The sequence below is a fragment of the Fundulus heteroclitus genome, unplaced genomic scaffold (assembly GCF_011125445.2).
Source record: "Fundulus heteroclitus isolate FHET01 unplaced genomic scaffold, MU-UCD_Fhet_4.1 scaffold_770, whole genome shotgun sequence".
NCBI lineage: Eukaryota > Metazoa > Chordata > Actinopteri > Cyprinodontiformes > Fundulidae > Fundulus > Fundulus heteroclitus.
Window position 1 is genome coordinate 1 of NW_023397220.1, and position 12,480 is coordinate 12,480.

The window sequence follows — 12,480 nt, forward strand, 5'->3', positions numbered from 1 at the left end:
TTACCTGTCAAAGCTGTCGGAAAACTACATTGATGTAAAGTAAAGAAAAGTAAAGCAAACTTAACTAAACCAAAGTGTCAAGAAATGCAAATAAATCATTTTCACTCTGTATGAAATTAAGTATATTTGTAAATCTTGAGTTGTGAAATGATTGCTGTAGATATTTATTTAAATGGACAAAATAAAAAAGTGACAGATAAGGTCACTTATATTGAGCATAGTTGAATGAAAAGTTCAGTTTTAATGTAGGGATAGAATAAAGAGTGCAGCTACTGCTTTAATGACATCTTGCATGACAACAAAGGTTGTCTAAATATAGTTTAAAGGATAAAACATTGCAGCAAAACTTATATAAACACACACACATATATATATACACATATATAATATATATATTATATATATATATATATATATATATATATATATATATATATATATATATATATATATATCGACCAGGCATTGACTTCATCAAGCAGGACCTGAGAGGACCTTAGAGACCCCATTGCTACCAGCAGCTGCATAATAAAAGCCTAATGAATGGATCAATGTTAAAAAAAGGTGGATGTTCTTTAGGGCATTTATTATTCATAGCAAGCTTCTTGCAGCATATGAGAGAAGAAATTACAGTGTGTGAGTTTGAAAAATGATTTGGCCCCACCAGAGTCTCACGGTGGGATGTGAGTCTTCCTCATTGGAAAAATAACACATTCAGTGGGTGGTTTCTATGTTGGCTGAGAGCTTATAATCAGTTCCATCATTAACACTTTAGTAAGTCAGGACAATCATATCAAATGTAACTATTTAACACTATACAGACGGATTAAAAACTTTCTGCGGAAAGCAACTCACTAGACATGGCGCATGGTAAAGTGTATGCTTCCAAAGAGGCACATTTTCCATCAGATGCTCCATATTTTAAACCTGGACCAACAGTCTAACACTTGTTAATAATATGAAAAGTGTTGGCTCAGGTTTAACCATTGGAAACATTTGGCATCCTTTGTAAGCTGTTTTATCAAGAAATTAATAAAAGGAATAAAAAGGAGTTGTTGCTAGACAACAAAAGGCGCTGTTACATATGTATTATATTAATTTTCAGTACAAATGGAGAATTGATTAGACCCTATCTCATGTTAAACAGGGAAATGGGGAAAAAATATTCACAAATATATATATATATATATATATATATTAATGTAACACCCTGGAATAGTCTATTAACCCACCTTCATATTGACCTGCTTAATCAGCGATTCCTTCGGTATCCCTGTCCCTGAAATTTCAGTCTAAGGTTAAACTTCAGGTGTTTTATTTTTGCTAATTCAAGCTCATGACAATGATCCCTTGTGAACTCGTGGCTCAGCAAACCTTGGGTCAGTCGGGTTCTGCTAATTAAAATTAGGTTCAGCTCAGAGAGGCTCTGTCAGCTCTTCAAGGGTCACGAGTGTGTTTCACACATCGACTTGTTATTTGGACCTACAAGGTTGGTCAGGAGGGGGGCAGGGTGCTCAGGGAAGCAACACGGTGGTTTTAGTAGCATATCAGTTTCAAGTTGCAAACACAGCGTTATTTAAGTATGAATCAAATAACGAAGCACAGATTAAATATTATATAAATTGTAAAGCAGTTAAAGGTCAATTCAATGTTAACCCATCGGAGTAAAAACTAAGCATACCTAGTGCAGGGGATTTACGTTCTACTACCCTTTGTAAAATAAAGAACATAAAAAGCTACCATTTAAAATCTGTTTTAACTATTAAAACTCTTGGAAACTTATGCAACTTTGCTGGCCTGAAAATTTAGAAACCTTTTTAATCCCATCTCTGCATGGCTGGACAGGCAGAACAAGCCCGTTGAGACTGTTGCAGACAAATTAAGGCCAATTCCATACCACTTCCCCATCTCCGCTTCATTCTTAGTCCATAACGTTACCCTTTGCAAATTCATGAACAAAAAATTCATATCTGTCGCAGCTGGGCTGATGAAGTGAATGAGCATGAACTTCTGGAAACTAAAAAAAAAGGATTTTTAATTTTTTTTGTGAACACTAAGTTACTTTTCCACCTGTCCACCAAACACATAGCTCTGCCCATTGCAATGCTTGGAGTCCAGAAAGCGATTAAAAACACTGGGAAATCAGATCAAAACAGCATAAATCTCCAATTGTTTCGTGGCGATTACTAGGGGTGGGAATCTTCAGGCACTTGGAGAATCGAATGCTGCTCTAGTTTGAAGCACACAGCATGCTAGCTGCTGCACATCAGAAGAATGCACAGCTATGCAAGACTGAAGGAAAGGCTTTCCGTGGATCAAAATTTTAGAGCTATTTTTAATTGCCTGTAATCCTCTTACTTTGTTTGGTCTCACTGTGGAGCTGCATGACCCTAAGTGTTTGAGTTTTGGGTTTCTTTATGTTTCTGTTCTCTAGCTGTTGCCATTTTAGTTCATCTGCTTGTGAATCAGATTCTTAGTTCATTCTTGTGTGTTCATTTGTGATTATTCCCTGTTAGATTCCTTCCTTGTGTTTTTCTCTCTTCAGCTACAGTGCATTTCTCTCCTCCCCTTAGGTTACTCTGCCTTCATTAGCATCAGTTGTTCCTCATCTCCACCTGACTGATCTCACCTTTTTCTGCCATGCCTTTCTCCAAACCTCCTTCTGCATACAAGTTCCCTGGTTTTCACTGCTCATTGCTGGTTTCTTCTTTTATTCTGCCTCATGGTCCATCACTCTACCCCTTTTTTGCTCCTCGTGCCTGCGTAAGTTTGCCTTTTGATTCTTTCATTAAATCCTTATATCCGTCATGTGGAAAAAGTTGTAAATTACAACAGCTCTGCTACTCACCAGCTTGGTGCGTGTTGACGGTAACGTTTGCCAGTGATCGTGGAGCCACACCCAGTCCGGAGACACCATTCACAGCCTCCACATGGAAGGTATAATTGGCATAAATCGCATAATCCAGTATTGCCACGGAGGTGCCAGTTATACCGAGCGGTCGTGGGATAAATCTCAGATCTGGTTCACATGGCTCACATTGGGTCACGATACTGTCACCTCCATCACATCGTTGGCACAGAACGTTGTAGGTGATGTCACTTCTTCCTCCCGTGTTGATGGGAGGCATCCATTGCAAGAAAAGAGCAGTGTCGTTGATCAGTGAGACGAGATTTCTTGGAGCTGACGGCGGCCCTGAAGGCAAAAGCAAACAATAAAATAGAGCAATTTATTAGAAATTGCTTTCTTTTAATTAAACAAATACTTTATCCCAAACATACTCTTCACATGACAAGGTAGGGGCCAATTACTGAATTCTTTAGCAAATAATGTGCAATTAAAATAAGTGCGTAGGTGTTTGATGATAAATATATGTTTCAATCTTACTTTTTTTCTAGATAATAATCAGCCAGTCCTCATCTTTATTTTAGTTTTCAAAGCTGTCCATGATATCATTTGGCAACAAAATGTGGAGCGTTGTGAGCGTGTCTTTAAATGCCTGTGTGAAGTTGTGTGGGTGGTAGGCTTTTGCTGAGTTTGAAATGTTTTGTTCCATCAGGCAACTCGTTAATTTCTCACTGACAAATGTCTGAAATTTCAACCCCTTGTTAATGAGTCCATTTATAACTGGTTTTGAAACCATTGGATACCACAAAGCATAACTCAGTGACTGTGAAAACTTAAAGACCTGTAATAAAAATTATATTCTTAACCGTGTCAAAAAGCTTGTTTAAACAGAGGATCACTAATGGGGCGGAAACATGATATAAAATAACTTTAAACATTGTTTTCAGATCAGCTGGTTTAGATATTTCTAAACGTGCAGTTCTGTTTATATTTTCACAAGCAACCGTCTCTCAGGTTTACGAAAGAAATGTTCCAAAAAAGAGACTATATTGATGTGAATTTAAAACTCCCTAATAGTGGAGAAATATTAGCTAAAGTCCAGAAATACAACCAGTCCGAGCCATACTTATCAGGATTAGTCCCTCTGACCAGAGTGGTTTTCAAAACAGCTGGATTGTCTTAATATCACCAAATGGATTTTCTAATGGTTATGTAGTTGCATAATCAATCATCCATCCAGCCACCATTTGGTAAAATGTACCAAACCATGACTTAACTCAAGTACTGACCAAATTGAAATATTTGTGTACCGTTACACCTATCAAGTGTTGTTTTGTACAACAATACGTCATTTATGTCAGAGAAGAGTGGGCAGCATGTTTCAATATGATAGAAAGCTAAAAAAAACACTCAACAGCTTGGATCGATCCGACCATGTCTGAACAGTTCAGGTCGCTGGTGTCATGGTGTAGAAGATATGTTCTAGCAGCACCAATTTAACACAGTCACACCACCGCAGCACATTCATACACCGATACGCAGCTCGGTAGGCTCAGTGGTTAAGTGCCTTGCCCAGGGGCACATCGACATGTGACAAGGGGAAGCTGGAATAAAACCAACAACCTTCCAATTGCAAGACAACTACTCAACCCATCAAGCCACAGCCACCACTGATGGTCACTTCCCGCTGCGTAATACCAGGTCATAGATCTCAAATGATCTGAAGCTGGTTTAATCCAAGGGTCTCTAGAGTCACAGATCTCAACCCAACAGGGCACCTTGAGGTTCTGGTGGAAGTGGAGACTGGCACCATTAAATAACTGAAATCAGCCAAAATATCTGCAGCAACTGCATGAAGCTGTCACGACAACATGAACCCCACATTTCTGAGACATGCTTCTGACACTTTGCTGAAACTATGTTATAAGGAATATAAGCGAAGCCCTGGAAGTTGCAAGCAGGGAAGTGTCACAGTTTGTGATTAGGCGTCAACGTTTGTTCAACATTTGAGAAGAAATAGAAGTTAACTAGAGCCCTTGGATTTTTGCTGATGAAAATGAGGGCAGAGTCACACAACATACGCAAACATCATCAGCAAGCAAAACGTGTCTTTTGAAGACTCAGATATTTGTGTCCTTTTCCTCCAAAAGGAACAGTACAACAACACATGGTTTAATTAAACTGTCGTAGCAACATAATACCATTAAAGCAGTCCAAAGAAAATGTTATTTTTCAACAAACCAATAGTTGCAAGAATTTACGGTGTCCTAAAGTTTGTCACTGGAGAACGAGTTTAGTAACTTATAATCATTACAGTTATGAGGAACATATTACTTGCTGTTTAGCATGAATTTGAGTTGCATAAGAGAATCACTCATCTTTTATGAAAGCACTGTCTCTTTGTGTCAAAAACATATGTGAGATACATCCTTTAACAAAACACATGGATTATTTTTCTTTTTTGTGACTAATGTTTAGGTCTGTCCACAGATTCTCAGTAAGATACAGCTTAGGACTCTAGCTAGGTCACTCCAGAATGTTAATATTTTAGTACAGTCAGAGAAAGAAATGGTTACAAAGTTAAAATATCAATTTAAAACTAAATCCCTGAGAGGTATGAATCAGTTATGGCTGAACTTTAGATTTTTGAATACTTAATTTTTAATGGTATTGGATGTAGGATAGAGCTTTTAACTTTTTTAAATTCATCAATATTTATTAAAAGTAGTGACTTCTAATAATTCTAATGATTATTTCAAATTAAATAATTGAAATTCCATCCATCTGATAACTGCTTAAACATTCTTTAGGTGAAAACTAAGGCTATATTTTTAAATCTGGATGTAAGAGGAAGAAAAACCGTAAAAGCTGAATCTAGGGGAAAACAAAAACTGAATTTCGGAAAATATAAAACAGATTTTGCAACTGGCCTGTAAATAACCATGTTTTTCTGCTGCAACACATTGTTTTGGTTTGCAAAACCGGTATGGTTGCATGCAACCATTTTATACTATATAATGAGACATGACAGCATGCATAATAGGAACCCAATCACTTACAAATATTAAAGTTATTTGCTGCTAATAAAACATAGAACCTTTACAAGAACATTGCTTGTTACATTGTCATTAACAAGACGTGGTAGTATTAAAGACTTCTGTACTTTGTTGTAAAGTAGGGTTATGTACAGGCAAGAATTTTGTCCGGCACGTTAAGTTTGCTGATACTCAGTGATGCCTTTTTTTTTACAGCAGTTAAAAATCATAGGATATATAAGAATAATTATGGTTTTAGGGTCATGTGATTTTTAATGGGTAGAATGGCTTTGATACAGAGTGCATCCCCCTGTAACATGGTGCACAGCGCAAAGCCATGTTGCAAAAAAACTGTATAACACAAAGCCAGTCTCTCCAACTACTGGACACAAAAGTAATGTGGTTTAAAATAAAGCCTAAAGTGTTTCCCGTCTGACAGATGGGTGCAACGTCAAATGTTTCTTTTATTATTAGTTTTTCCGTTAATTTCTACTCACTTGTGCAGGCCATCGAGGAAGGGTCTTTGACACCTCTGTAGAAGCCTTTATTGCAGTGACAGATTGTGGCTGCCTGGTCATGGCTGGAGCTGTGCTGAGGACATTTGGAGCATTTAGTGTTCCCAGCAAACGCCTTGAAGTAGCCAGGTTTACAAGCTGGAGAGAAGAAATACAAAAGAAGACTGTTAGGAAAAAGGTAGGCCTCCTCAGATAAGTACTTCTCCATCAGCCCACCTCGTATCTAGCGGTAAAGTACTATGGATGACAAGTACCCACTTAGTGGCTCGGTAAGTTAGAGGCACAAAGCTAGCATGCAAGTTTGGCTCCAAAAATATGAATTTGGCAAAAAAGTTAAAAAGAAAAAATCTCAGAAAAAACATTTCAGAGAGTAAAACACACATATCAGATTCATTATACTTTGAGTGCAATATGCCAAGTCTTTAACTTTTGTGAATTTATCGATTACAGGTTACAGATTATGAAAACCCACACTTTGTGTCTTAGAAAATTAGAATATTGTCAAACAGTTAAATATCAGAAACTTGTGGTGTCACACCCTAATCAGCTAATTAACTTAAAACACCTACACATTCTTTTTAAAGTGAATGCATTTATTTGTTTGAGAAGAAGCCTTAAGTTTTAAAAAAAGTCCATACACTTTAACATTTAAAGCCAAAGTACAATTTGCAACATTTGTCCCTAGTTGGGTTTTTGGTTAAATAAAATCATGAAAAAGTAATGGATTTAAAATAACACTACTACTACCCTTAGTCTGGGTCAGTGGGCTACACCATCATGAGAAAGACTGCTGACCTGACAGATGCCCGGAAAATAGTAATTGGCACCCTCCAGAAGGAGGTTGAGTGTCAAAAGGTCATTGCTAAAGGAGCTGGTTGTTCACAGAAGGCTCTATACATGCATACTCATAGAAGGTTGAATAAAAGGAAGAAGTGTGGTTAAAGAAGGTTCACCAGCAACAGGGATAACCGCAGCCTGGAGAGGATTCTTGAGTAACATACCTTTAAGAAAATTGGGGAAGTGAACTGAGGCTGCAGTCAGCACAGAAGAACCCTACCCTTGGGCTAAAAATGTTGTATTCTTTGTATCAAACAGCTCCTGAACCAGTTAGACAGGAGAAAAAGATCCGGGCTGTCTCTCAGTAGTAAAGTCCACTATGTTTTCTGATGTCTGCAGTTAACCCAGCAGTCTACCAGGAAATTTTAGAGCACGTCTCGCTTAATTCTGCTTATAAGCTGTATGGAGATACTAATTTCATTCTCCAGCAGGACTTGGCTCCGGCCCATACTGGCACAGGCACCAAAAGCTGGTTCCATGACCATGGTGTTACTGTACTTGATTGGCGCGGAAACCCGTCTGGCCTGAACCCCATAGAGACTCTATAGAGGTAATGTCCAGAGGAAGACGAGAGGCTCCAGATCCAACAATGCTGTTGACATCGAAGCAACCTGGGCTTCCACTGCACCTTCTAAGCGCCACAGGCTGATCACCTCCATGCCACGCCACACTGATGCAGTAATTCATGCAAAAGGGAGCCCCAACCATGAAGATCATTTATTCAGAAGGCTGTTTTAACATATTTTCATTTATTGGATTTATAATTTTATGAGACACTCAATTTTAGGGTTTAATTATATGTAAGCCATAATTGTAAAAAAAAAAAAATACAATTGATGAAAACTTGAAATATTTTACTCTATGTAATGAATCCATATAATTGATTTAAATTGGCATATCCTTCTATTGCATGGTTAAATTTTAGATTCACAGCTCGCTAACATGTTTTTAAGTAAAAAAAACAAAATTAAAGACATCATAAGTCTAAAAGCACCTATAACTTGTGTACAGGGAGGCTCATTTCAGATGCTTTTACCAAGGATTTAATTTACCTCACACAGTCTCTAACTATCATAAATCTAAACCTCTGTCTTTTGACTCAGCCCTTTCTTTACCGAAGCACACTAAAGTGTTGTCCTCATTATACGCTAGGAAGCAAAAAAAAAAAAAAAAAAAAAAACTGAAATGAGGATTGAATAACAATGATGATAAATGAAAGATCAAAAGCCACAGACCAAGTTTGAACAGTAATAATGATGGCTGCCTGGAGCTCATTTCTTTTCATTATAGGATAATATATATAATATCTCAAAACCGGAGAGAAAGTATGGAACTTTATTTAGGTAAATTAATGGAAGCATAAAGATATTTACAGTTGAACCTTATACTCTTGCGTTAATTCAGGTTAGCGGGGTATTCTCTATTTCCCATCCAGAAACAGCTTTGCTTTTGAATTCCCTGATTACAGTTTTACCTTCCCATTTCTATTTCTCCATCAATTTTCCTTATCTTTTCAATATTTCATACAATTTAGCTCTTGCTCCATTTTCACTTTTTCTTGTCCCCCCCCCCCCCCCCCCCCCCCCCCCCCGGCTTTCCTCTCAGTACAATTCCTCTTCCATTTGCCTTCCTGCTTTAGTCTCTGTTGCCTTTTTCTTTAAGACTTATCAGACGATGGAAAATGTCATAACATATACTTACTCCTATCTTACCTAACTTAACTCAGCAATGAAAAGTGAAGCAATAACAGTTATTATTTAATTTCTGGGAATTTTATGGGAGGGAGATTTGTATAAGAAAACACTGTATGCGTGTGGGAGGCATGATAATTACAAAAGTAGCAAACAAACGTGCCAGCGACTGGACAGGAAATGCGATGCAAGAATTTAACACCCAGAGAAACTAGTGTGGGTCACTTTGTTTTCTCCCAGTCTGCCTCAGTTATAAACAATTAATCAGACTTCTGTTAGTTTGGATGATAATTGAGGAATTCAAGACAGGGATTCACCGACATACGTGCAAATACACATTTACAGTTCCGGTCGGACGTGTGAATACAGTCAACACATTGGTATTCCAGCAGCTCCCAATTCATTGCAGCCTTAACATTTGGTGGTTCCTGGGCTGTAACTGGAAACCCTAACACATTTATTTTGTCAGAGAGGCAAAGGTTTTAAGCGATGGCCAAGTGATGATACAACTGAACAACTTACAGTCATGTAAAACTTTTCGAACTGGTAATGTTGGAATTTGTCAGTGTTTGGAAGTGACCCAAAAGAACTTTCCTAACTTTGGTAAATTTACAACGTTCTTATCTTTCTGAGTTCTGATAAGTCTAATAAGTGCTGTGCAACAAAGCCACTGGAAAAAACTAAACAAGGAAAAGGGCAGTAAAAATAGTTTAGAGAAGAGTATTCCCAAAAGCTTGCATAATATTTTTAGTGCATCAAGAAATGGCGTCAACTTGTGGAAAACTGACACAAAATGTCTACTTTAAGTTTAAGTCTCCAGGTGAAATATGGTAAAACCAGTGTAAGAACAAAACCAAAATTCCATATAACAAGCCAGGAGCTATTTCTCCTGCTGCTGTGAGCAGCAGGAGAAAGTATATCTTTAGGAGTAAGTATATCTTGTAGATATATCTAAACCGGTTAAAAAAGCACACTAAAATATCTCCAGCTAAAAAAAGCTTTCCACACACAGATTAGGTTACTTTTATGATGGGGATTGTGGTCAAAACCACACCATGCGATCAGCATTGAAACTTTAAATCCCTGTAGATTTTGGGAGACACTCCTAACGTTTAAATTCATCCAACATATCAAACCCATTGATTTATTCTCTTCACCTGCTTTATGTACGGGGCCACAGGAACAGAAATGTATTCTTGTTCCCATGGAGGATAGTCAACGCAGTGTGACTTTGGCTGAGCTAAGCACTAACCATGTTTGTGTGAGAAAACTGTGCACAACTGTGCAAAAACTGTGCAAGTAGGCGAATGAGCACTGCCTCTTGATAACATAAGAAACACATAAATAAACTGAGGACCTGGAATCAAACCAAGACTTGAGAGTAAATAAGGGAAAATTTGTCCAATGCTCCACTTGCGGCTTGTTTATTGCATCCATGGACATTTAGTACACATACATGAAGGAAGAGACATTTATGTAAATTGTTTTTGTGTTTGCCTTTCAACTAAAACTAAGACTTGCAAATGGTAAGTTTTAAATTAAAATATTGAAAAGAAACTGTACACACGTTTTAATGGACCTCAAGTCATGTATGAGTGTTTATATTATTTGTTAAGTTTAGAAGCTTCCTACTGCCTTAATCAACAACTTCTAAACAAACAACTGCAAAATTACAAACTTTGGCTCCCCAAAATGCGCACAAAAAGATAAACTAGTTTCATTCAAAGGCAGTTTTATATATATATATATATATATATATATATATATATATATATATATATATATATATATATATTTACACATGTCTGGAGACTAAGGTGCAAGTATCAGGAACTGGAGGAACACAGTTAGAGGCAGGGCTGGAAAACCCGGGTGGAAACTATTGCATTGAGATGGCAGGGGATTGTTGGCTGTTCATTGTGTAAAGCAGCTCAGAGTGGCTAATCGGAAGGAACGGAACAATTACTGGAGTGCTGGACTCATGGCCGTTGTTCTCTCTCTCTCTCTCTCTCTCTCTCTCTCTCTCTCTCTCTCTCTCTCGCTCTCTGAAACGTCAAATTAGGACAATGAAATTGCTAAGGAAAGATGTTGAACTTTGACTTTTCATCGACTTTTGAAATGTTCATTGACTTTTGTAATGTTAAGATGCATAATGTAATGTTATATAGTTTAAATAATAGTATGATGCAACACCACATAACTGGGAATTTTTGTCTCGTAGTCCCTCAGAGTCAGAAGCATACAGCACCAAGTACCAGCCATGAGCCCACAAGTCCTGAGTGGGCAGGTGGGATTATTCATTATCATATCATAATGAAGATCATGGTCCTGTTCCATATCAATAGAGCCCTGAGATGTTAGATGATTCAGCACTACATTCATGAAACTGATCTGGGTTTATCAGATGGCTTTGTAAAGAGAGTTGATTTAATTTGTGCTGAGAGTTATGACCATTTTATAAACAGGGATGAGCGATATGGACTTTAAATTTTGTCCCAATGTATTGTGGTAGTGGTGTGATATCGATAAAAGTAATAAAAGAGAACCTACAGCTTCATGCAGTGTTTTTTGGGTAACCGTGTGGCTTTGACTGCATGTCAATGATTGCCCAACAAACACTAACACTGTCCTTTAAAACAATTAAAAATGTAACATATATTGAAAGACAACTCAAAATATTTTTCATCAGGACTCTAGTTACACAATGAAGTGCGATTTTTAATACCAAACTGCACAAAGTAACTGTATTTAATAATTTTTTTTTAAATGTATTGATATTTATTAACGCTCTCAATAAACCAACAGTGGAGAAAATAGCAAAAATAACAATCCTGACAATAGTGGTAGATAAGGGGTTTTTCAGACACCACTAGTTGGATTTTATATTTGTCGAGATAAATCTAAAGTCTTATCACAACAAGGAATTTTTCAAGATAACGATAAAACAATAGAATAAAGGCCCAGCCCTGTTTCAAAATGTGATTTAGCATCAGAATCAGAGAAGAAGGGGTCTCTGATTCTGGGGTCCACCAAGAAGTGGACCCCAGAATCAGTCTCTAATGTCAGAAAGAACCCACCAAGATGTCTCTGGCTAAAGAGGGGGAGTTTGTGGACCCTGAATGCAAACCAGAGTCCCCACTGAGTGGATCAAGAAGAGTGAGGTGTTCAGATCCCTTACACAAATTAAAAAGAAAATCAAAGATGATGATGGAAATGTATATGTGTTTCATACATTTTAAAAGAGATAATCAACACTTGCATAAAGATAAAAAAAAGCAATATATTTGTTTTTCATCCTGTTTTTGTTGTTCATTTTATACTGCTGTTTCCCTGAATAAGTGGTATACTCCACCAAACGTTTGAGTGGTGGAGAGTAAGCTAAAACGTTTTCAGGATGACTATTTAGTTGGTAATCCTGCTCAGAAACACTTTTTTGTTATAATGGGTAAATTCGTCCTTCCACCCTGAAAGTAGTTAATACATTATTTATTCACAAAAACAAGTTTTAAAAAAATCACTCTCTCTCTAGTACAGTTAAAGAAAATACATATAGTAGG

The 12,480-nt window shown here is 37.2% G+C and overlaps 1 protein-coding gene across 3 annotated transcripts in view; it reads right to left on the minus strand.

Moving 5' to 3' along the window:
* Positions 1–2,774: 2,774 nt before the first annotated feature.
* LOC118561975 (ephrin type-A receptor 6-like) overlaps positions 2,775–12,480 on the minus strand; it is a 40,137-nt gene continuing 30,431 nt past the window's right edge. For 2 of the 3 annotated variants that reach the window (XM_036134234.1, XM_036134235.1), the window contains exons 7-8: positions 6,378–6,533; positions 2,775–3,193 (exon numbers count right to left, since the gene is read on the minus strand). In XM_036134234.1, coding sequence (XP_035990127.1) covers positions 2,841–3,193; positions 6,378–6,533 — 509 coding nt within the window. In that variant the 3' untranslated portion in view covers positions 2,775–2,840. The remainder of the gene's footprint in view (positions 3,194–6,377; positions 6,534–12,480) is intronic. The other variant, XM_036134236.1, reaches the window with a different exon arrangement.